Raw genomic sequence first — 23,109 nt, forward strand, 5'->3', positions numbered from 1 at the left:
CCGGGTATAATCAGGGACTTCCAGTAACTCTAAAAAAAATACGTGTAAAAGCTAAACTCATGATTACTGATTGTTTTAGACCTTCCCATTTTAATTCTCTCTCTGAATCGTGATTTTCAAAGGTATTAAGACAGTACTTTGAACAATTTTGCGTTAAACACAGTATGTTTTTGTATCCCTGTGATCACGGTATGTGTACAGGTATGAATAAGTGACAAAGCAAAGGTGTCACGATGGGGTATTTGGATAAAGAACTTTTATATGTAAATGTTAATATGTAATGTACTTGAAAGCATATGGACAACACATCAAGTGTATCTTTTTCTGCCTGGAAACCTGATTATATGAATAAGTTCCTGTCACCCAGTCAGCAAGCCTGTTTCCCTTTAACTGATTAATTGATGCGGTTCTCTTTGAATCTGTGGAAAGCACTAAAATTAGAAACTGATTCATAAGGTTTTTTAAAATTTTATTTTATATTTAAAATTTTTATTTCTTGAGAGACAGAGAGAGAGAGAGAGAGTGCGCATGTGTATAAGAGCAGGGGGAGGAGCAGAGGGAGAGAGAGAATCCCAGGCAGAGTCCAAGCCCAGTGTGGAACCCGACTCAGGGCTCGAACCCATGACCCTGGGATTATGACCTGAACCATAATCAAGAGTTGGATGCTCACCCAACTGATCTACCCAGGCGCCCCAGAAACTGATGCAGTCAGGTTTTGGTATAGATCGTGGGCCACATTTATGAAGTAGGCAGTTTTTTCTTGTGATCTCCAGATCCCCTCTTTTCCTTTATTGATGGATGATTGGAATTGACTCATGGTATTGGGGGTTGATAAGTCTGAGCTTTGTAAGGCAGGCTGGAAACTCAGGGTTTTGTGTTACAGTCTTGAGGCAGAATTCCTTCCTTCCTTCCTTCCTTCCTTCCTTCCTTCCTTCCTTCCTTCCTTCCTTCCTTCCCTCCTTCCCTCCCTCCCTCCCTCCCTCCCTCCTTCCTTCCCTCGTCCAGCTTGTGGTGTTTGCTGGCAATCCTTGGCAATCCTTGGCAATCCTGGGCTTCTAGAAATGCATCACTCCCAATTTCTGCTTCTCTGATCATATGGCTGTCTTTTCCCCGTGTGTCTCTGTTTTCATGTGGTGGTTTCCTCTTTTAAGGAGACCAGTCATATTGGATTAAGGGCCCAGCCTACCCCAGTGTGACCTCATCACAACTAATTCATCTGTAATGACCCTGTTTTCAAGGAAGGTCACGTTCTGGGGTACTGGGGGTTAGGATGTCGATGTCATCTCTCGTCTGAGTTTCCCATTTGGGTGTGGACCGCAGCGTTGGCCTCATCCATCTCTCCCTTTAATCAGCTCACGGCCCCAGGTGACAGATACAGAGGCGGACGTGCACACACACACGTTACATATAAACACAGGCAGGACACCTGTAAGGCCACTAGAACTCATGAACAAGTTCAGCAAAGTTGTGGGTGTAAGATCAGCACACAAAAATCAGTTGTGTTTCCTTACACCAGCAGTGAACAATCCAGAAAGGAAAATAAGAAAGCAGTTCCATTTACTGTAGTGTCTAAAATAATAAAATACCTAGGAATAAATTTAAGCAAGGAAGGGACTTGTCTACTGAAAATTATAAAATATTGCCGAAAGAAATCAAAGACCTAATTAACTTGAACAGAGCTCTGTCCCTGGATTAAAGACTTAACGTTAAGATGACAGTACTACCTGCAGTGATCTACTACAGATTCAATATAATCTCTGTCAAAACCCGGCATATTTTTGCAGAAATAGAAAAACCCATCCTGAAAGTTAGATGGTATCCCATGGGACCCGGCATAGTCAAAAGCCATCTCGAAAAAGAACAAAGTTGGAAGACTCTCACTTAACTGATTTCGGAACTTACTACAGAGCTGCGGTAATCAAAACAGTGTGGTCCTGGCACAGACTGGCCCCATAGACCAGTGGATCCAAATAGAGACCCTGGACGTTAAACTTGCACATTTGTGGTCACGGGACTTTTGACAAGGGCGCCAAGACCAGTCGATGGGGAAAGGATCATCTTTTCAACAAATGATGCTTGGAAATCCTGGGTATTTCTAGTCGTATTGAAAGAAAGTTTAGTAAGAAAGCAAGTTTTCCTTCAAGATGGATCCCAACCTCTAAATCAGGGTTCCTCATCCTCGGCTGTATTGATGTTTGGGGTCAGATGATTCTGTTTCGTGGGGGCTGCCCTGGGCATTGTAGGATGCCCAGCCTTGCCCCTGGTGGCTGCCACTAGATGCCAGTACTTCACCCCACCCTACCCCCACCCCCCCGCCCCGTAGTGACAAGCAAAAATGTGTCCAGTGTCAGATTTTGAATGGGAGAAAAGTCAACCCAGTTGTGAACCACCACTCTGAATCCGGTAATGTCAGGAGCTACTGTACAATTTTTAAAAGTTAAAAAGTTTGACGTTTATTAAATTTTTTAATGTTTATTTTTGAGAGATTGGAGACAGAGTGCGAGCAGGGGAGGGGCAGAGAGAGAGGGAGATACAGAGTCCGAAGCAGGCTCCAGGCTCCGAGCTGTCAGCACAGAGCCCGACGCGTGGCTCAAACTCGCAGACTGTGAGATCATGACTTGAGCTGAAGTCGGACGCTTACCAAACTGAGCCACCCAGGCACCTCAAAAGTTTGACATTTAAAACATTTAAATGTTTTGTGTTTAAGTGAGAAAAAAAGGTGATTTTCATGCTGTTCCCTACTTTTATTGCAAAAGACTCATCTATTTGGTTATTTAGACTTTAGCTTGGTAACACAAGCACAATTTGTAAATAGTGTTTTAAAAAAGAAAATCTATCCTGAAAGTCCTTTCATACATTCCCATTTGAAGTTAGAAACTATATGAAGATGAAAAAAATAAGCTTTCGAATTTTAATGTGACAAAATAAAACCCATTCAAAGAAATTGTTATACCTCATTGTTAGTTGCATGTAAGTATTTAAAATAAACTTAGTGGTTTTTTTTTTTTTTAAAGTTTATTTATTTTGAGAGAGAGAGAAAATGAACAGGGGAGGGGCAGAGAGAGAGAGAGAGAGGGAGAGAATCCCAAGTAGGCTCTGCACTGTCAGTGCAGAGCCCGACGTGGGGCTCGAACCTACGAAACCGTGAGATCATGACCTGAGCTGAAATCAAGAGTCGGGTGCTTAACCGACTGAGCCACCCAGGTGCCCCAGTTCATTGTTTTTTAAAGATATTTTCATTGTTAACTTTTGTGTCCCAAAGACTTGCTGAATTGTCCTCATTGATCCCGATACACGTCGGGCACGGGGCACGAGTCCCTGGCCAGAGATTACAGTGTTTCCGAGGCTAACCTTTGCCTACACTGGGTACAAACCAAATGGGCCAGCCAGTTACATAGGACAACTTTTAATGTTCTCTGCTTACGTAGAATGAGTAGATCTGTGGTTGTCATAGCTACTCTTTGTTGCACTTTCAGGGACGGGCCAGGAGACTTGCTAAGTGCTTCCCGTGAGTCACTTTATGTGATGGATTAGGATGAGCCATGAGGTTGGTGTCCTCACTTACGGTGGAGGAAACTGAGGCTTAGTCGTGTGGTTGGTGAATGACAGCTGAGGTTCAAATCAGAGTCCTGCGTGATTCCAAAGACCCTGGCCCTAGCATTCTGTGTGGCCTCTAATTCTGTTACCTTCCGGTGCTGCTTCTCAGATTCAATTTCCCCTCCCTAAGATCGAATCCAGGGCGGTGTCTGCCTTCAGCTAGGAGTTTGCGCAGGAAGGAGGCGATGGGCCGTGTAGTGCAATTGGCTGGGCGTTGTGTGTGAGTCTTTGAACGACGAAGTGAAATGACGTGCTGTGTGGGCACAGCTGCCCTTTGGGGGAGGAATTCACCTCGGCGGTGCCCTGGCCCGGGAGTGCCCGGCCGGCGAGCGCTGGATCCTCCTGGACCCGGCGCCGTCTCAGTTCCAAACCTGGATGTGCTTTGCCCCAGGTCTTCAGAATGATTCCAGCTTTTCTCGTAGATGAATGACTTCCAATCGGTGGGCTCCGGGGGCAGCCGTAGGCTTGTCTTGAGGAGTCCGTGTGCACCTGTGTGCACCGAGCTTTGTCATCTGAGATGCCGTGTTCACGTGTGGTAGATGGCACGTGTGTGTACGTGCTGTTACATTACACAGATTAATTTAAAAGACAGGAAATTCAGACTGCTTTTAAGTCACATTTTCTCTGTCAATGCACATTAAAAATATACTTCATGAATTTAAATTTTTTTTAATGTTTATTTATAATTTTTGAGAGAGACAGAGACAGAATGTGAGTGGGTTAGGGGCAGAGACAGCGGGGCGGGGGGAACACAGAATCCGAAGCAGGCCCCAGGCTCTGAGCTGTCAGCACAGAGCCCGACACGGGCTCGAACGCACGAACCGCGAGATCATGACCTGAGCCGAAGTCGGTCGCTCAACCGACTGAGCCACTCAGGTGCCCCTACGCTTCATGAGTTTAAAGGGCCTTCTCTTTGAAAAGTTGGGGAACACGGTTGTGAGTTTATCTGTATTTAGTCGGGTTTCTTCGGTGGGGCTTGGCAGTCATTTCTCAAGAGAAATGGGGAAATCCCAACACAATGAAAGGATTTCAGACCAGGGCCAGAATAGCTGCAAGCTTTTGGTTTTCTTTAGACGAAACTGAATTCTGTTAAAAAAAAAAAAAAAAAAAAGTTTTATGAGATGTTACTAGTTACCCATATAGGTAATAACATAAAAATAGTTCCAATAAATTTTAAGTAGGAGAAAACTGTTAGGAAATTGTAGCCCTTGCTTATAAATTACGATTTTTAGAAACTAAACTGAAAGGATCAAATTACTTCTTTTAAATTATGCAACAAAAGGTGCGTGGGTATGTTATTACCTTGGAGTTTTAAAAAAACCAACTCTCGCAGGTGATGCTTTTAGAAGAAAGGCGTCCACCCTGAGTAGCAGTTGTTTCTAGCAGGGAAGCCCTGAGAGCGAGGAGACATCAGTGTCTTTCACGGTGCACAGGGGCTGGGATTTGGGTTTGGGATTCTCTAGTTCTAGAATTTGCATCCTCAGACCGCGGGTGTTGGTAGTGATGTCTGTAAAACGGTCTTTGCATCCTTTCTCAGCCTCGATGGGGTTAAGTGTGGCTCGGCGAGTCAAGAAAAGGGGTTCTGTCTGCTTTCAGACCGCAGGATCTCGTTGCTATGCAACAAGCATTGTCAGTCAGTATAGGGTGTAGTAAATTGGTATTCTCCGTCCCTTTGCACCGCGTGCTCATTTCGTAATCGGAGAGATGTGCTTTGGGGCTATTTTGCAAGGTTTTATTTTAAAACACACGTTTAAAGATGGTTTTTGTTGCTTTTTATAATGAGCTCCCTTTAAGGCCTGTGAGGTCTTTCTGCCCCTGTGTAGAAGCTACACCAAAATGCTTGTGTTCAAAGAAAGGGTTTCTGGTTTTGTTTTGTGTTGTATTTGTATTTTGGTTTTGTTATCATTTACTCAAAAATGAATACATTTTTCCTGGAAAATTCAAGTGAAATAATTCAGACCTTAGAGCTTTGCCGGAGCACAATACATTATTTTGAAATTTATATTTTAGAAGTATGACCCAGAAGTTGATATCAGAATCCCTTGATTGATAAAGATTATTTTTATAGGAATCCTAGATTTGCATAGAGTCTCATGTAGAATCTGATAGTGTTTTTTTTTTTTTTTTCCAGGAGAAATTAAAATTCTAATAGCAAAGCCTTTTTCTAAAAAATTGAGGCACGGTATAAACATGGTAAAACGTACTGTCCTAACTGTCCTCAGCGTGCAGTTTGGGGGCCTCACGTGCATTCACAGCGCTGTTCCGGCCACTGGCTCTGTCCTCCTCCAGGACTGAGGGACAGCTTCGTGTGTCTACTCTGTGACCTAGGCCAGGCCGGCTTCCAAGTGTTTTCGATAAACCGACTTGTCTAATCTTCGTGGCATCCCTAAAGGATGAGTCCTCTTGCTGTGTTCCAAATGGGGACAGAGGTGTAGAGAACAAACACAGTGCTGCTGGCAGCGGGGGTTCGGGCCCCAGCTTCCACAGCCGGCGCCCAGCTGCCACTGGACGGCGCCCTCTCTTGGCATCAGTTTCTTTTCTGGTTAGTGGTCTTCATAAAATTACCTCTGTAGGTTTTTCAAGTAAATTTAATGTACCTTAGTGGTATTTTGGACACTTAATGAGTTTAGTTTGACCACCAATCATAAATGTCATAAGTTTTAGGTGTTTTTTCCTAAGTATTTTTAAAGGATGCAGTTTGTATTATTTCATATTATGGTTAATTGTACATGAAATTATAAATGTTACAGCTAATCACATAAAGAAGATCGAGTTCCCTTTCCCAGTTTGTTTCTGGCCCATCTTCCGTGCTGTTCCTTCTGGGAGCATGTACAGAGAATGCAGGTCATTTTCCAACAGTGTAGAATGAACATAACCGGGAGGTACGTGGTTACTAGAGAATTCTGTGATGCCGTCCGGAGTCTTAAGCCAGTCGGCACCGGAGCACCTACTTAGTGTCTTCTGAATTCATGCTTTTCTTTTTCGCGGATAAGCTGGAGGTGATTTGGGGACTGGCAGTCTAATAACGGGCAGTGGGGCCAGAGTGAAGCCAGGTGTCACCCTAGCTTTCAGCTGATGTGAGGTTCCACTTCTTTTCTGCCGGACACGGTGTCTCTGTTCCCATTCTTCAGCTAAAGAACTTTTTCCCTCTGACTGCCTCCCTCCGCCCACCGAATATTCCGGCAAATTTTCTGCCTGAGACCCCCTTGCCCCCTATCCTCCCCAATTGGTATGCTCCCGTCCTGATCAACCAGAGTTGGCCTACTGTTTGCTTCCATTTCTCTTCACAGTTGCACCATCTTAAAAAAAAAAAAAAAAAATTCCTTTTTTTAAATGTTTATTTAAAAAAAAATTTTTTTTTTTACATTTATTTATTTTTGAGACAGAGAGAGAGCATGAACGGGGGAGGGTCAGAGAGAGGGACACACAGAATCTGAAACAGGCTCCAGGCTCTGAGCTGTCAGCACAGAGCCCGATGCGGGGCTCGAACTCACGGACCGCGAGATCGTGACCTGAGCCGAAGTCGGCAGCCCAACTGACTGAGCCACCCAGGCGCCCCGAAATGTTTATTTTTGAGAGAGAAAGAGACCGTGAGCTGGGAAGGGGCAGAGAGAGAGGGAGACACAGGATCCGAAGCAGGCTCTAGACTTCGAGCTGTCAGCAAAGAGCCGGACTCGAGGCTCGAACTCACGGACCGTGAGATCATGACCTGTGCTGAAGTCAGACGGTTAACTGACTGAGCCACCCAGGGACCCCCAAAATGTCCTCCTTTTATTTTTGTACATTTACATACATGTTTGATTATACTTTATGCATTTTTGTTCACTTGATGTTTTGCATTTTCTGTGCTTTAAAAAAACTCAATTTTATTAATTGCATATTTCACTGTAATTTACCTATTTCCTTGTAAATGGCTACTTACATGGTTGAAGGTGATTTTGTATAATGAATGATGCTTTCAGGAACCCAAAGGGTTTTTTCCTCCTTATTGCAGACTAATTCCTTAAGACAGATTTCCAGAAATAGTATTAGATCTCCAAATAAATAGAAACAGTTCTAAAATCTCCTGAATCGTAATGCCAAATGCTTTCCAGAAGCGTTGTAGCAGTCTTCCTGCCAGCCTGGGAAGGTACAGAGTGTCCACTTCACTGTAGCTGGAGCAGCGGACAATGTTTTGATGTTGACCTTTCAATCTAGAAGAATTGACTCACGGCTGCGCTGGGCTTTATCCTGAATCACACCTAGAGGCTAATGATGCGGGGATCGGGTTTGGGAGAAGGGGGGCCTGCCCACCAGCCTCTCCTTCGGCTTCCTTTAAGTTCCGTGGTGATGCATTGGCTGCCCAGGTGGGCTTTCATTAATACCGAGCCGTGGATGCAGGAAGCCACTGTCTTGTTCTGCTTCCAACACCCTGAATTGATTTGGTAAGTTGGGTGGTGTGGGACAAAGTGGTGAGTGTTTCCAGCGCCCTTCCCTTGGGAGCTGTCCCTGTCCTTCCCCCAGCCAGTGGGCTCTGCATGCTCAGCGGGGGCCTCCGGAGTCCCATTCGGGAGCCACCTGTCCAGGGGCACCTCCTCTGATGGAGCCCGAGTCACTGATGCTTCTTTAGCTGGCAGATCGTTAACTCTGGAGGCACGCTGGCTTTTCTCGAAACGGTCGTTCTAGGATTCCGAGCGGTTATGTGCTGGTAGATTGTCTTCTCCGAAGGGAGGAGGAGGAGGGAAGGGATTCCTGGTCGCCCCTGGCCTTGTCCCAGCCCCCGGTGCGGTGGGCCGTCCTGGCCTGGAGCCTCTGTGACGTGGGGACTTGCGGCTCTGGCTCCCACCCCCCCCCACCCCCCCACCGTTGGCTTCATCTCTTGGTCCTCCCCTGCACTCCCTTCTCTTGTCCCCCTCAGACTTCGGTCCTCCCCAGTGTTCGTAGCCCCTGGGCTTCACCCCTGCGTGCTGCTGACTCCCACCCTTCAATTTCTGGCCCGCTCTCTCTCGTGAGCTCTAGATGATAAGCTGACAGCTGAGTATCTACTCAGCACCCTAAATCTCACGTGTCCAGATCAACGTGTGTGGTATGTTCCTATGAAGTTATACTTGCTGATGAATAGGTATCACAATGACAGTGTTTTCTTAGAGTTTTAACTGAGAAAATAACGTAAAGGGCTAAATTCCAAAAAAATGTCAATATAAGGCTTGTAACATTAACACCAATATCTTCTGCCCTCATGTTGTAAGCTTTCGATGCCGTTATTTTCCTCCAGTGAGAGCAGTGTTACCTGTACCCCCCCGCCCCCCATGGCTGAGTGCGGGGGTTCCTACTGGGCTGTCCCTCGCGTGAGCGTCCCCCCGCAGCGTGGCCCCAGCCGGCAGACACTGCTCCTTGCTTGCACGTGGCACCGGTCCTTCAGCGGACGCGCGGCAACTTGAACTGTCGGCATGCTTGGCGGTTCAGTTTTGTCACTGCCCGGGCCTTCGTAGAGCCTACTGGGGCCCTTATTGGCATGAGGGCCCGGCGGAAGACACAAGAGGTTAATGACACAGCCGAGACCAGTCTGGAAGTCACCCGGTGTTCCCGAGGCGGCGGGGCTGCGCCCCGTCTGCACTTCAGCTGGCTGTGTCCGTGCGGGAGAGGAGGTGAAGGAAGTTCACGTCCACTGCAGAAGTGCGCGGCGTCCAGGACCCGAGCGGCCGTGGGGCCCGGGGAGGCGGGCAGAGCTGCGGTCTGGAGGCCCAGAGTCCCCCCCCGTGTCCCTCTGCGTGGCTTCACGTGGTTTCTGCACGTCCCCGCTCGTCCGGCTTTCGTAGATGGAAGTCAGGGAATGTTTTCTGTAGCCTTCAGGTGGAAACATCTTGGATTAAGAGTGGCGACGGCCCCGCTTGGGTCACTGTCCCTGTTCTCCAGTGCCGGTGGGGCACCGGGAGGAGCCCCAGTGGGTGGTGGGCACGGACACTCTCCCGAGTCTGAGGAGGAGCACCGGAAGCACACACCCAAGATGATCCCCAGGTGAGAGGAAGGTAGCAAAATTCAGTTACATATAAAAAAGATGGGAAATGTGTCTCAAAGGTGAAGATCTGTGATGGAAAAAGTTGATTAATACTTTAGGAATCTGTTGAATTTACAGGATTATAGAGCTTGTTGAGGAAGCAGGCTTGCAGCAACCCCTTTATGGTAACAAGAGAAGGTGAGGCTCAACTCGATTCTAGAAAATGTCAAAGAAACTTGGTAAGACAGCAGGTCATTTCTTATAAGACTCTGAGCTATTAAAAAGAAAATCACTTCCGTCTACCAAATGTTGTGTTGGGTAAGTCAGAAAAACTAGAATTAGAGGTGAGAATTATTTAGAAATAATGTACAATTATTTAGTATCATGTATTGCTTTTAAGTGGTTGCTTGTACCTTAGTGTTTGAAACTACAATATTCATCTCCTAACTAGGGATTTCATGTGTTTTGACTGTTGGAATGAAGACGCATTTTCCAGTTAGGACTGTTGCTAGGCTCTTGTCCACTCTGCTTTCAGGGGTGGGTCAGGTAGGAGAGTGGGGGTCCTGGGTGTTCCACGTGCACATCGTTGACCACAGCCTGCCACCGTCCAGTGTCAGACGAGGGGAGAGGCCAGCTCGCGTCCCACCAGGTCAGGCGCACTTTGTCCTTAGCTTTCCCACTTATTTGGGGATACAGGGATAACGGTGATGTCCACGCCGTGTAAGGGTGTGAGCTGGGGAGAATCGACCCTGCGACAGGTGTCACTAGTACCAGGACCCGGGCTGTGTCCCCTTCAGGGGACCTTCATCTGGGCTTCTTCAGCTCCTTGTGGTTAGAGTCCAGATGTGGGAAACAGAACGCCCTTTCGTTTTCTGGGACAGATCGCTTCACCTCCACTACCTTATGAAGCTTTTAACATGTAAAATCTCTATATTTTCCAAGAGACTTGTTAACGAGAGAGTCATTTTACTTTGGGTTAGCTTTAGGTGATTTTTTTCACCTCATTTATAGGTGAAATTATGGATTTGCTGATAAAAAGACTTGTTAGCGACTTACTTTCTCTTTTCTCAGTCTCTAAGGTAATACAGGTGTTTTTTTAGAATAGCTAACCAACCCAAAAGGGTTACCATCTAATCTGAGAGCCCTTGGGGAAGTATTTTACTAGTATTTATCAAAGTAAAAAGATTGGGAAAATATTTTAGGAAACAAATGGAAAGGACTAATTTACTAAATTATAGATAAAATACAAAAAACAGGGTAACCTATAAAAGCGAGGCACAAAGAGCATACATCCCTAAGCAAACAAGAAAACCCCCCACCTCTTTGTTTTATCTTGTCCGTTTCTCTGAGCCTATTTTTTCTGAGGCTTCTCAAATCCATGGGAAGAACTCTAGTGTCTTCAAAGTTCTTTGCTGCCTTTCTTCTGGGTTTTAGTCTAATTCAGAATCGTTTCTGCAATACTAAAGTTCTTCTCCTAACCCCTTAACTTGCAAATTCTTTTTTGCTTCAAGTAAAGAAGGCTTCTGCGCTCTGGGTGTGTGTGAGGGGTTCTCTTTAGAAGTGTATTTCTTTTTTTCTCGTGATTGTCATTTCTTCCTTTTGAAATTCACTCTCTGAGTGACTTTATGGAGGAGATTCCTGTCTGATCCCCCACCTTCCAGCCTGTCCTGTAGTTACATGTTTATGTCATTCTGCCATGGTTTCTCAAACACTGCATACCATGGAGACGTTTGAACAGCTTCATTGATGTACTCTTCATATACAGTCAGCGTCACATCTTCAGCGTGCGGTCTGATAAGTTTTGACATGCACGTACCCATGAAACCATCACCACAGCAGTCAAGCTAGTGAACCTATCCGTCACCTCCAATTTAAAATTAAAAGCACTGTCAACAAAAATGTGGACTACAGGAAAGCGAAGGAAGTTACCTATAAACCCTGACACTGTAGTTGCATAACCTTTGGTATCTTTCATTTAACACAGCATCCTGCACACTTTGCCATATCGTTGCATGGTCTTAATAAGACTTAAAGAGTTGACACGTTAAAAACACCCTCTCTGCACATCTAACGTGAGAGTACACAGAATGTTTCATGTTGGGGGTAGAAACAGATTTTTAGCTGCTTTTGAAGTCCGTGATTTGAGGAGAAGGCTCCCAGGAGAGAGTGTGTGTGAGCGTAAGTGGGTCCTGATGGTCCCTCCCTTCCGTAGCCAATGCTCCTGTCACCCCAGCTGTGGGAGTAGAGCTTTGCAAGGGAGAACAGGCACACCGCGGAGAGCTTAGGCGAAGCTGAAGCTGTGGGCCAGAGAGCGTGCCTGGGTGGGATGTGTTCAGTTGTTAGAGGTTCATGTGGCCCCTAGAAGTTTGAATTCAAAATATTTAATTTGATAAAAACCATTGAGGGGTGTGGTGGGTGAATGACAGGGTCCTCGCGACGTACGTGTAAAATAACCTCAGTGGTTGATTAAGAGGTAGGGTTGGGGGGGTCGCCTGGGTGGCTCAGTCTGTTGAGCTTTATACTCTTGATTTTGGCTCAGATCATGATATCACTGTTCGCAGGTTTGAGCCATGCATCCACCTGTGCTGTCCAGCTCAGAGCCTGCTTGAGATTCTCTCTGTCACTCTCCTCCTCTCAAAATAAATAAACATTAAAAAACAAAAAGAGGTAGGTTTAAGATGAGTGCCTGGGTGGCTCAGTCATTTGGGCACCCAACTCTTGATTTTGGCTCAAGTGATGATCTCACTGTTAGTGGGCTTGAGCACTGAGTTGGGCTCCTCACTCGAGCCTGCTTCGGATTCTCTCTCCCTCTCCCTCTGGTCTTCTTGTGCTTGTACGGGTGGGTGTGCATGCTCTCTCTCTCTCTCAAAAAAAAGGGGGGCACCTGGGTGTCTCAGTCCGTTAAGTGTCCGACTTCAGCTCAGGTCATGATCTTGAATTGAAGTTCGTGTGCTCCAGCCCCACCCACATCAGGCTCTGGGCTGACAGCTCAGAGCCTGGAGCCTGCTTCGGATTCTGTGTCTCCCTCTCTCTCTGCCCCCTCCCCCCCAAGATAAACATTAAAAAAATTTTTTAAACAAAAAAAGAGGTAGGTTTATTTATTACCTTACATATCCACCTCTTTCCCCGGCTTTATTGAGGTTTTGTTCACATATAACGTAGGTAAGTTTAAAGTGTGCAGTGTGAATCCGTGATGTTGGGATCCGTGTATGTTGGGAAGCGATGACCACAATAAGGTTGAGTAACCCCTCCGTGTCCTCACATAATTACCTTTTTCTTTGTGGTGAGAACATTTTTGAGATGCAGTGTGTGACCAGCGTTGCAGTGCACGGTATACGGTGAGCTGTGGTCACCGTGCTGTGCGGGAGACGTCCTGGAGTTTGGCTCCCAGCTGGACGTGTGGGACCCGTCCCCGGTTCCGCCGCCCCGGCCCGTTGGCAGCGCCTGGCCTCTGTTCCGGGGGGGTTGGCTCGTTTCCATTCCACTTGTGAGCGCGCACAGTAGCGGGGTTCCCCCGTGGCCGGCCGTTCTCGAGGCCACACTGCGTGCGTGGGACGGCGGTAGGTCGGGAGGGCTGCTGGCACACGAGCAGGTTACAGGTGGACCGGGGGTGAGGGGGCTCGTGTGCGGAAGCGTCCCTACGGCAGTGGCTTCGGCGGCGGCGAGGCAACACCGCGGGCCGTGAAGGGTGGCGCAGGTGTTCTGGAATTTGGTGTGACGCGGCCCGCTCTCCCTGTCCCGCGTCGGAAGATTCGGGCCAAGTTGAACCGGGGCAGGGATTTTCTGGCGAAGACCGAATCCCGGGCGGGTGTCTTGTTTCCCAGCACGAGACTCTGCACACAAGTGCATTTCCCCAGACTGGCGAGGGCCATGTCCACCGTCAGGGCCCGCACCCACTTTCTGAGGACTGCGCGGGGCCCGTGGGCGGAAACACGAGTGGACCGGGTGGGCCTCGCGGCGCCGGAAGGTAGCGTGCCCCCTCATCGGGGCCTGGGACTTCTCCGGTGGCTGGGGGACTGGCGCGGGGCGGGGACGCGGTCGGGGGGCGCGGTGCACCGTGGCCTCGACGTCAGCGGCGCATGAGGAGCGCGGCGCCTGTCCCGCCGCGTCCCCGCGTGTGTGGCACGGCTAGGCCCCGCCCCGGCACGTGCCGCGTCTGGAGGGTGGGTGCCGCCGGCCGCACTGCATGCCGGGAGGGCGGCAGCCCTGGCCGAGAGGGCGGCTCCGAGCCCGACGTTCTCGGGGCTGAGGTGTATCCCCCCCGCCGCCCCCCCCCCCCCCCCCCCCCCCCGCGACCGGCACTGAGGAGCGTCTCCTTTCTCGGCGCCGAGGAGCATGCCCCCAGCCGGCAATGAGGAGGACGTCCATTCCCGGGGCCGAGGAGCACCCCACCCTGGAGGGCCGAGGAGGCCCGGCCCTGGCGCGGTGAGTCGCGGTCAGGATGCACCTTGCAGGGCGTGCGCGGTCGGAAGACCGAGGACCGTGTCCGGAACAAAGACCTGTCGCCTGAACGCGGCTGGAAAAGGGCCGGCCTGTCCGACCCCTGGAGGCCAGCAGCCCCCAGCCGCCACGTTGTCCGGTTCATGCTCGTCCAGTCCCTCGTGCCGCCGGCGAGCGACCCCCGCCCGAGCACCCGCCCCGGGCTGACCGAGCTGAGCGGTGCCGCAGGGGCCGTCGTGAAACGGCCCGTGGCCCACACTCTGCGGCGGCTGGGCGCCCAGACCCCGTGGGGACCCCCGCGGACACCCCAAGGGGGACCCCATGGAGACCCCAGGAGAGGCCCCGCCCGCAGCGGGGACACCCCCCGGCGCCGTTGACACCCGCAGGCGGGACGCTGTGTGGCTCTTGCCCACGGCAGCTGCTGGCCCTCCCCAGCGTACTCTTCAGAAGTGGCCCAGGTGACCTACGGAGCGGTTAGAAATGGAAGATGTTCCTAAAGAGACCATTTAGAAAGCGGCGGTTTGATGTGGTTCGACCCAGTACGTTTAATCGTCCCAGATGTTTCCGGTGTCTGTATTCTGTTTGCTAGACACGTTGACCCGATGTCTTAGAAATCTTTCTCCGGACCACCCGTTCATCCCGAGTTCACACTGGGATGCCCGGGCCAGGAGGCCCCCTTCCCCTTGGTGCTGCTCCCTCACCTGCCTGGGGAGCGGGGACTCCCCTTCGTCTCCGGGTCCTGACGGGTTTCTCTCCAGTAGTTCTCCCTTTCTCTGTCCCCGCAATAAGGCTAGGGAGTGTTTTCGGGTGGTGGTCTTCAAACCGAGTTTTTAAACCTTGTTTATCACAACTGGAAGAGTAGACCGTGTCGGAATGCGTGGCACGTGACGGTGGCAGATGCCGTTCCACGCAGCTGTGCGTGTGCAGTGCTGGGTTGAAGTCTGCACGGCGTGTTCGTCACTGGCCTCAAAAGTTGGCAAATGCCATTTTGGGAGATGAATCGATGTGGGTTGGCCGTCTCTGCAGTTCAGGGTACCCATCGTAGGGGTGCTGGGGCTTCTTCTTAGCTTTTTGCCTTCCTACTGTGGCAGCATCCTGTGGGTTGTCTTGTTTCGCTTGAATGGCTTCCTGGTAGTCGTCCGTATAAAGGTAGTTAGAAAGCCTAAGGCACAGAGACAGCAGTCTCGTTCGTTCCAGCGTCGTAAGCAGATTATGAAAATCCCCAGTTGAGTTTTGCTTCTGAAATCCCTGAAGATTCATCAGTGACGCAGAGGAAAACAAGGCAGCATAGTGCTTGACATCTAGCAGGCTGTCGGGAATGGATGGATGGATGGGGGGAGCCCTGAGCGCTTTGTAGGGTCCGTGACCTCCTCACTAGTGAGTGATGAAGCAGGAGTGACAGTAGGCACAGAGGCGATTATTGCCACTTAGTTCCGTGTTCTACTCTCTGGGAAGGAGAGCGAGAAGGAGAGGGGAATCCCAGACCGGCACCTGGTTGATTAAAAGCAATCCCCGTGGCCAGTGTTGTATCCGGATGGCCATTCTTTTCAAGGGAGATGGGTAAGTAAGCCCTTCATACAAAGAGCTGCTGGTGGTGGTAGTTTTTAGGGATATTGGCCCTTGGTTAGCCCTTTCTTTTCCCCAGTTAGCGGAAAGTTGAATGTTAGGACGTTGTCATTTTCCTCCAGGGGGATGTTTGGAGGAGGCTGGAGGCAGCTTTGCAGGGGCAGCAGCTGCTGAGCAGTCCGTTTGGGGATTAGGTGCACATTGGTTGTAGCTGCAGTCTGCATTCTGGTTCCTTGGATCGGGTCGTGCTCCTTTGCCTCAAGGATGAGTGTATGCCCGCTCACTCGGTTACATTCACTTAATTCTGCTGGCTGGTAATGCTTCTGACTGATAACCTTTCTCTTTAGGGGAGCTTCCTTGGAAGAGGAGTTGACAGCTAGTATTGAGCAAATTAAAAATGTTGCTTCTGTCTTCTTTTCTTGCTCAGCGTTTAATCATGAGCTGGTGGTGGAAGAACACGAAAAATTAGCTGCGTGTTATTTTGGCAACGGCAGAGACACAAGTGCCTTCCTATTGTTTGGATGGCAGTGTGAGCGAGATTTATTCATATTTTGTGTTGGAATTTTCAATTCTAATAGCTTTTAGAAGCATTGGCATAGAATTTACTTGACTGCACGAATCCTGAGCTTGCCTAGTGGGTTTGGGTTGCATCCGGGGGGCAGATATCTTACCGGTTCTGATGGTTCTAGTTGTGTCAAGACTACAGAAGAGACTAACTTGATTGCCACCCTGTGACTTAGCACTGCCGTCTTGAGATTCTTTTGATCACGAGGGAACACTTCTTCAATACTACAGAAACGAGAACCTGCAGTGAGTACCTTTCATGTGGGTGTGTGCTCTACTTTTATATACCAGATAATGCGTCTGCATCCTAAGCCAGGATCTGAATAACCCCAGTGTCTATTTAGGCTTGGGCTTCAAGCTGTCAGTCATAAGCTAGGAAGTCTGCGTGTGCTACCTAGGGACGTCACCTAGAAGGTCTTTGGTGTATCTGAGCCTGGAAGGGTAAGGTGCAAGATTTTGGAGGTACGTTTGTGTATGTAGTTTGGTTGTATCATTGTGACTAGAACTTAAATCTGCATTTAAAATTGCTGGCACGTTGGCTAGTAGACTGGTAACTACAGAACGATAAGTGGAAATGACCGTTTTGTTATGTTTTGTCTTGATGTTCAGGGTTGCGTTCTTGGCCTGAGCTCAGTAGATTTTCAGCCCTTAAGCTGGACATCTTCAAACCTTGATTTAGTGGATGGGTAGTTTTCCAATCACTAGTGGAAACATAATAACAGTAAATTTTGAATGCTTGTATTTTATTGGAATCTGGCATTGTCCTCTACAAAATGGTAGCGCTTTTTTTTTTTTAATTTTAGAGCGTGTGTGCGCGCGCGCGAATGGGGGAGAGGGGCAGAGGGAGAGAGAGAGATTTTTTTTTTTAAATGTTTATTTTTGGCAGAGAGAGACAGAGCATGAGTGGGGGAGGGGCGGAGAGAGAGGGAGACACAGAATCCGAAGCAGGCTCCGGGCTCTGAGCTGTCAGCACAGAGCCCGACGCGGGGCTCGAACTCACAGACCACGAGATCACGACCTGAGCTGAAGTCGGACGCTCAGCCAGCTGAGCCACACAGGTGCCCCAAGAGAGAGATTCTTAAGCGGGGCTAGATCTCACAACTGGGAGGTCATGACCTGAGCTGAAATCGAGAGTTGGTTGCTTAACCCACTGGGCCACCCAGGTGTCCCAGCATACTTGATTCTCGAATATCTCAACCAACTCTTCAGAAAAGGAAATTTTTTTCAAGTTTTTATATATGGACGCAACATAAATATAATTATAGATACTAAATATAGTTATATTCTTGTGAAACTGCATTTCAGTTACAGATCAGAAGAGTAAATGCAGTTAGGCTGTTTTTTTTTTTTTTTTGAAATTCACTTATAAGAGTAAAATGAAATTTATTTATTTCTCAACATTATTTCATATTTTTGCATACTGTTTCCAGTGAGTTCTGAAATAATTTTCATGCCTCACATGCGACTCTTTTCAAATACCACTCAAATGATGTGTGTGTTCGGGGAAGGGCATGGGTGGTGGAACTAGAAATTTGGGACACGTCTCTGAGCTTCTGAAAATAGAAAAGATAGACTGTAAAGTGTACTAGAGCATTATCCTCTATTAGGAAGGATTTATAACTAGTTATTTTTGTTGTTAAGATTGGAAACCAGATCTTTGGCTTGTCCTTAGGGAGAATCCAACAAAGTTCTATATTTTCTTTGGTTTGGTAAGTAATTATTTACCCATTGAAATAGTTTTATATTTAAAAACAGGATTAAAAACAAAAATTATATGTGTTTATTATAGAAAATTGACAAACTGTGGGAAAGTAGACGGAACACGTTAATCAGTCAACTGGTATTCGTTGATTAGCTTCACAAATACTCATTTTTGCTGGCAGGTATGGTTATCTGGTGGGGATATGTGTCTAGACAAGGTAAAAGCCTCTGTCCCCAGGGGGCGTACGTCCTAGTAGGGGATGGAGGAGAAACATGTCCCAGTAAGTCAGTTATTCTCAGATGGGTGCAAAGAAGATAAAACGTGGGGTGGGAAAGGGGCGGGGCAGGGGATGCGCTGAGGCCTGATGTGATCCGAGTAGGTAGGGAAGGGGTGAAGTTTGAGGTGACCTGAAAGATGAGGAGACAGTCATGTGAGGTGAGGAAGAAGAGTACTCAGAGTCAGCAGAGCTGTTCCAAGGGCCCTGAGATGAGAAAGCTTGCTTTGTTCAAGGGACAGAAGGCAGAAAGAAAACAGTCACTGCAGCAAACCCATAGTAAACATTCTTTGAGGTGTTCTTGTTTATAGAATTTATATTCCTTGCTTTTAATCACATTTGCTTCGTAACATAAACATTCCCCCATTTTATGATAGATGCCTTTAGTAAACATTTTTAGTTTTGCCGTAATTTCTAACTATATTGTTGACTTACTTACCTATTCCCTGATGGCTTGTCATTTAGTTGTTTTTGGTGGTGTGTGTGTATGTGTGTGTGTGCTTGTTTTGCTATTATAAATGTTACAGCGGGCCCTTATGGATCTAAAGCTTTTTCGTTTCTTAGGGCTTTCAGGAGGAGACATGAACTGGGGCAAAGATGAATTACTTACTAATCGCCAAAATACTTTGCAAAATGGATTGTTTTTAGTTTATGTTCTAATTACCAATGTATGGAGAGTGCTTACTGTATTCTGGCCTGCATTTAAATGTTCCCTTTTTTCGAAAACATTTTTTTTATGGTGGTAAAATATGTAACGTAAAATTCACACCATGGTAACCATTTTACAGTGTACATTTGGGTGACATTAAGTACATTTATAATGTGTGACTGTCAGCACGATTTGGTTCCAGATTTCATCACTGCAAGTGGATGCCCTGTACCCATGAAGCAGTCACTTCCTGTTTCTTCCTGCCCCCGTCCCCTGCCCAGCCGTCCCCTCAGTCCCTGACAACCACCAGTCTGCATTCTGACTCTGCAGATTTGCCTATTCGGGGCATCTTATATAAATGGAATCATAAAACATGTGGCTTTTTGTGTCCAGCCTCTCCTGTCTAGCTGAGGTCTCGGGGGTCACCCGTGTTCCAGCAGGTGTCTATTTCAGTGGTTTTCACACTTTGATTCCTTTATACTCCTTTGTTGGGTATGTGGATAGGCTGCATCTCGATTGTTCGTTTATCTGTAGGTAGCTATTTGGGTTGTTTCTGCCTTCGGCTGTTGTCAGTAGAGCTGCTGTGGACACGTATATACAGGTGTTTGTTGGAGTGCCTCTTTCAGTTTCTTTGGACATACACCTGGGAGTGGAATTGCTGGGTCTTGCGCTAAATCCACGTTCAAATTACTGGCAGTGTGTCAAACCGGTTTCTCCAGGGGCCCTACTGTTTTACGTTCTCATCAGCAATGGGCGAGAGTTCCAGTTTCTCCACATCCTCTACCGACACTTGATTTTAGGTACTGTGTATGGGTTTTTGGGTTTTATTGTGGCCATCCTAGTGAGTATGAAGTGGGACTTCGTGGTTTTTGATTCATCTGTCCCTAATAATTAATGATGTTGAATATCTTTTCATGTGCTTGCTGGTCATCTGAATCTCAACCATTTTTTGATTTGAAGTTTGCATTGATGTATAACGTATACAGAAAAGTACACGTCCCGAGAGTGAACGCAGTTTTCACTGACTCAGCAGACCGGCGTAACTAGCACCGATTAAAGAGAACCCTGCTCCCTTCCTGCCCTCTCATAGTCACAGTCTGTCCCCACAGGGTAACCAGTGTCTGACATGTAACCACCTAGGTTGGTTTTGCCTGTTTGGGCACTCTGTAACTAGAATCGCAATGTTCTGGGTCTGGTTTCTTTCACTCTAACGTCAGATTTGTGTCACTCATGCATATCGTTCGTTTTACTCTGTGAAAGGCTGCTTTGTTTGTCCATTCTACTTTTGATGAGCGTTTGCATTAAGGTTGGGATATTATAATGTCAGGAACATTTGAGGATTTGTTCTTGCCCGAGCATGCGTGTGTGGGCCAAAGCCAGCATTCGTAGCGGTTGTCTTATAAATATTTCCTCTATTTTGTTGGTTGCCTTTTTTTCTCTTTGAATTTTAGCTCTGTTTTGGACATAAGGGAAGGTTTAAGTGGTTTCCTCGTTCCATCTCTTCGGTTACATTTTAAGCTTAGAAAGTGACCGTGTCGTCTAGCTGGAAGTCAGCTCTCTGAGTCTCGTAATCTTGGTGTGAAGTTTAAGACTGATGAAATGGAAGCACCCTTGGAAAAAAAATGAGAACACGTGAGGACCGGGCATTGTTTTGTTTTCTTGCTAGATTATAAGAGTGTCCCCCAGCGTTTTTATAGTATTTATCAAAATCACAAGTTTATTTTTAACTGCATGACGGGGCCTAAGTGACTTATTGGGGCAGGAATCAGTATTAATTTAATTCATCGGTCGTGGGGCTCTACTAACCTTTTACTCTTTCTTGGGTTGATTGAATTAGAAAGTAATGCACGTAAATTATAGAAAATTTGAACAACACAGAAAACTTATGTAAGGAAGTGAAAATAATGCCACTATTCCAGAAAAAAAACACTTTCAGTGTGTATTTTTATTTTTTTTCTTATGTAGGATTGGTTTTTTTAATTGAACATAATGTTCTATATTGTGATTCCTCCTTGGTAATGTACTGTGAATACTTTCCTGTGTAATTAAATATTGTTCTAAAGCGTGATTTTTAAAATTTAAAGCTGGATTCTAAAATGTAATTTTTATTAAAGTAGCATATAGTTCGTGAAGTCAAATAGTAATACGGGACCTAGAATTGAAAAAAAAAAGGGCTTCTTAGCCCTTTTCTTTTTTCCTGTAGAATCCAGGTCTCCACAGGAACCACTGCCACCTTTTCCTTGCTTCTACAGTTTCTTGGTATTTCCAACATTTAACCTGCTCCAGTTTTAGAATTTGTCTCTTGACTTCCTGTTATGGAAGATAGGGGTTTAGTTTTTTAGCACTGTCTCCCCATGATGTATGTGTGTTTTTCTTTTCGTCTTGTAGATAGATATGTAACAAATTTTGGTTAACCAGGATTTGCATTCTAATGATTACATAAACACCATTTACAGCTCAGCTTGGTTGTGTACCATGATCACATTTACCTTGCAAAAGACTGTTTTATCTAGATTTAGTGAATCTTAGTGTGCGTGTGCTTGATTTTCCATGCACTCACTACTTACTCAGGCTCAAACTCTCCCACTGATGGTTAACTTGCCTTTTAGCACAGACCAGGCTTATTTTCTTCTTGGATACCTTTAACCTTCTGTTCCGGTTTGGACCAGTTGTTTTTGTGGCCAACTTCTTGTAGTACAATTTTCACCGTCCCGGGGATTCTCTTTGCCTGTTTTTTGTCTTGGTTACCACTTGTAGCTTCCTAAGAAATGAGGCATGGGAAGCAAGTTCTTTTAGACCTACAATATTAAGAATACTAGAGGGGCCCTGGGTGGGGGGGGGGGGCTCAGTCAGTTAAACTTCTGATTCTTGGTATCTATTTAGGTCATGATCTCATGGTTTGTGAGATTGAGCACCACATTGGGGACTGTGCTGACAGTGTGGAGCCTGCTTGAGATTCTCTCTCTGCCCCTTCCCTGCTCTCTCTCTCAAAAATAAATTAAAAAAATAAACTAAAAAAAAGAGAGAATAATATCTTTTTTAAAATCTTGATTGGTAATTTGGCTGTGGCTAGAAGTCAAGGTTGGAAATTATTTTTCCTCAGAATTTTGAAGGCATCACTCCAGTGTCTTCAAGTTTCCAATGTTGCTCTGAAAAATTTGATGTCCTTCTGTTTCTCAGTCCTTTGGAAGAAACCAGTTTTGTCTTTCTGGAAGTCTTTAGGACTTGCCTTTATTCCTGGTGCTCTGAAACTTTACGTGTCTTAGTGTGAATCTAAAAAAACAGTTCATTGTGCTTGGCTTTTGATGGATGCTTCATTTATTTTTATTTTTTTTAAGTATTTTATTATTATTATTATTTTTTTTTTTTAATTTTTTTTTTTTTTTTCAACGTTTATTTATTTTTTTTTTTTGGGACAGAGAGAGACAGAGCATGAACGGGGGAGGGGCAGAGAGAGAGGGAGACACAGAATCGGAAACAGGCTCCAGGCTCCGAGCCATCAGCCCAGAGCCTGACGCGGGGCTCGAACTCCCAGACCACGAGATCGTGACCTGGCTGAAGTCGGACGCTTAACCGACTGCGCCACCCAGGCGCCCCAGTATTTTATTATTTTTAAGAGAGAAAGTGTGCAAGTGGGGGAGGGACAGAGAGAGAGAGAGGGGACAGAGGATCCAAAGCAGGCTCCATGCTGATAGCAGCCACCCTGATGTGGGGCTTGAACTCACGAAACATGAGATCATGACCTGAGCTGATGTCAGATCCTCAACCCACTGAGTCACCCAGGCGCCCCTTGATGGATGCTCTAAATCTAGAAACATGTGCCCTTCGATGCTAAAGCAATTTATTATTCCTTTGGTACTGGTTTGTCTGAAAAGGAAGATGTCTTGTTATGGGGTTTTGGGGCCTCTTGGACCAGTTTTTTTTATTTTTTATTTTTTTAATGTTTATTTATTTTTGAGAAAGACACAGAGCGCAAGTGGGGGAGGGGCAGAGAATGAGGGAGACACAGAATCTGAAGCAGGCTCCTGGCTCTGAGCTGTCCGTGCAGAGCCGGATGTGAGGCTTGAATTCACAAACTGTGGGATCATGACCTGAGCTGAAGTCGGATGCTTAACCAACTGAGCGACCCCGGTGCCCTGGACCAGTTTTTATTATTTTCTCTTTTCTTCCTCATTTATCTTAAAAAAAATTTTTTTAAATGTTTTTTTGAGAGAGAGAGGGACAGAGCGTGAGCAGGGGAGGGGCAGAGAGAGAGGGAGGCAAAGAATCCGAAGCAGGCTCCAGGCTCTGAGCTGTCAGCACGGAGCCCGATGCGGGGCTCGAACTCACGAACCATGAGA

The 23,109-nt window shown here is 46.8% G+C and overlaps 1 protein-coding gene across 5 annotated transcripts in view; it reads left to right on the forward strand.

Moving 5' to 3' along the window:
* ENAH (ENAH actin regulator) overlaps positions 1 to 23,109 on the forward strand; it is a 138,683-nt gene that overhangs the window by 14,833 nt on the left and 100,741 nt on the right. For 4 of the 5 annotated variants that reach the window (XM_086693914.1, XM_086693916.1, XM_086693915.1 and 1 more), the window contains exon 1: positions 13,911 to 13,999. The exons of the other annotated variant lie outside the window; for it this stretch is intronic. In XM_086693914.1, coding sequence (XP_086550040.1) covers positions 13,926 to 13,999 — 74 coding nt within the window. In that variant the 5' untranslated portion in view covers positions 13,911 to 13,925. Of the gene's footprint in view, positions 1 to 13,910; positions 14,000 to 23,109 lie in introns of those variants that run through there. 5 annotated transcript variants of the gene reach the window in all.

This window comes from Puma concolor, chromosome E4 (genome assembly GCF_028749965.1).
Source record: "Puma concolor isolate L17-30 chromosome E4, mPumCon1.1.hap2, whole genome shotgun sequence".
Classification (NCBI taxonomy): Eukaryota; Metazoa; Chordata; class Mammalia; order Carnivora; family Felidae; genus Puma; species Puma concolor.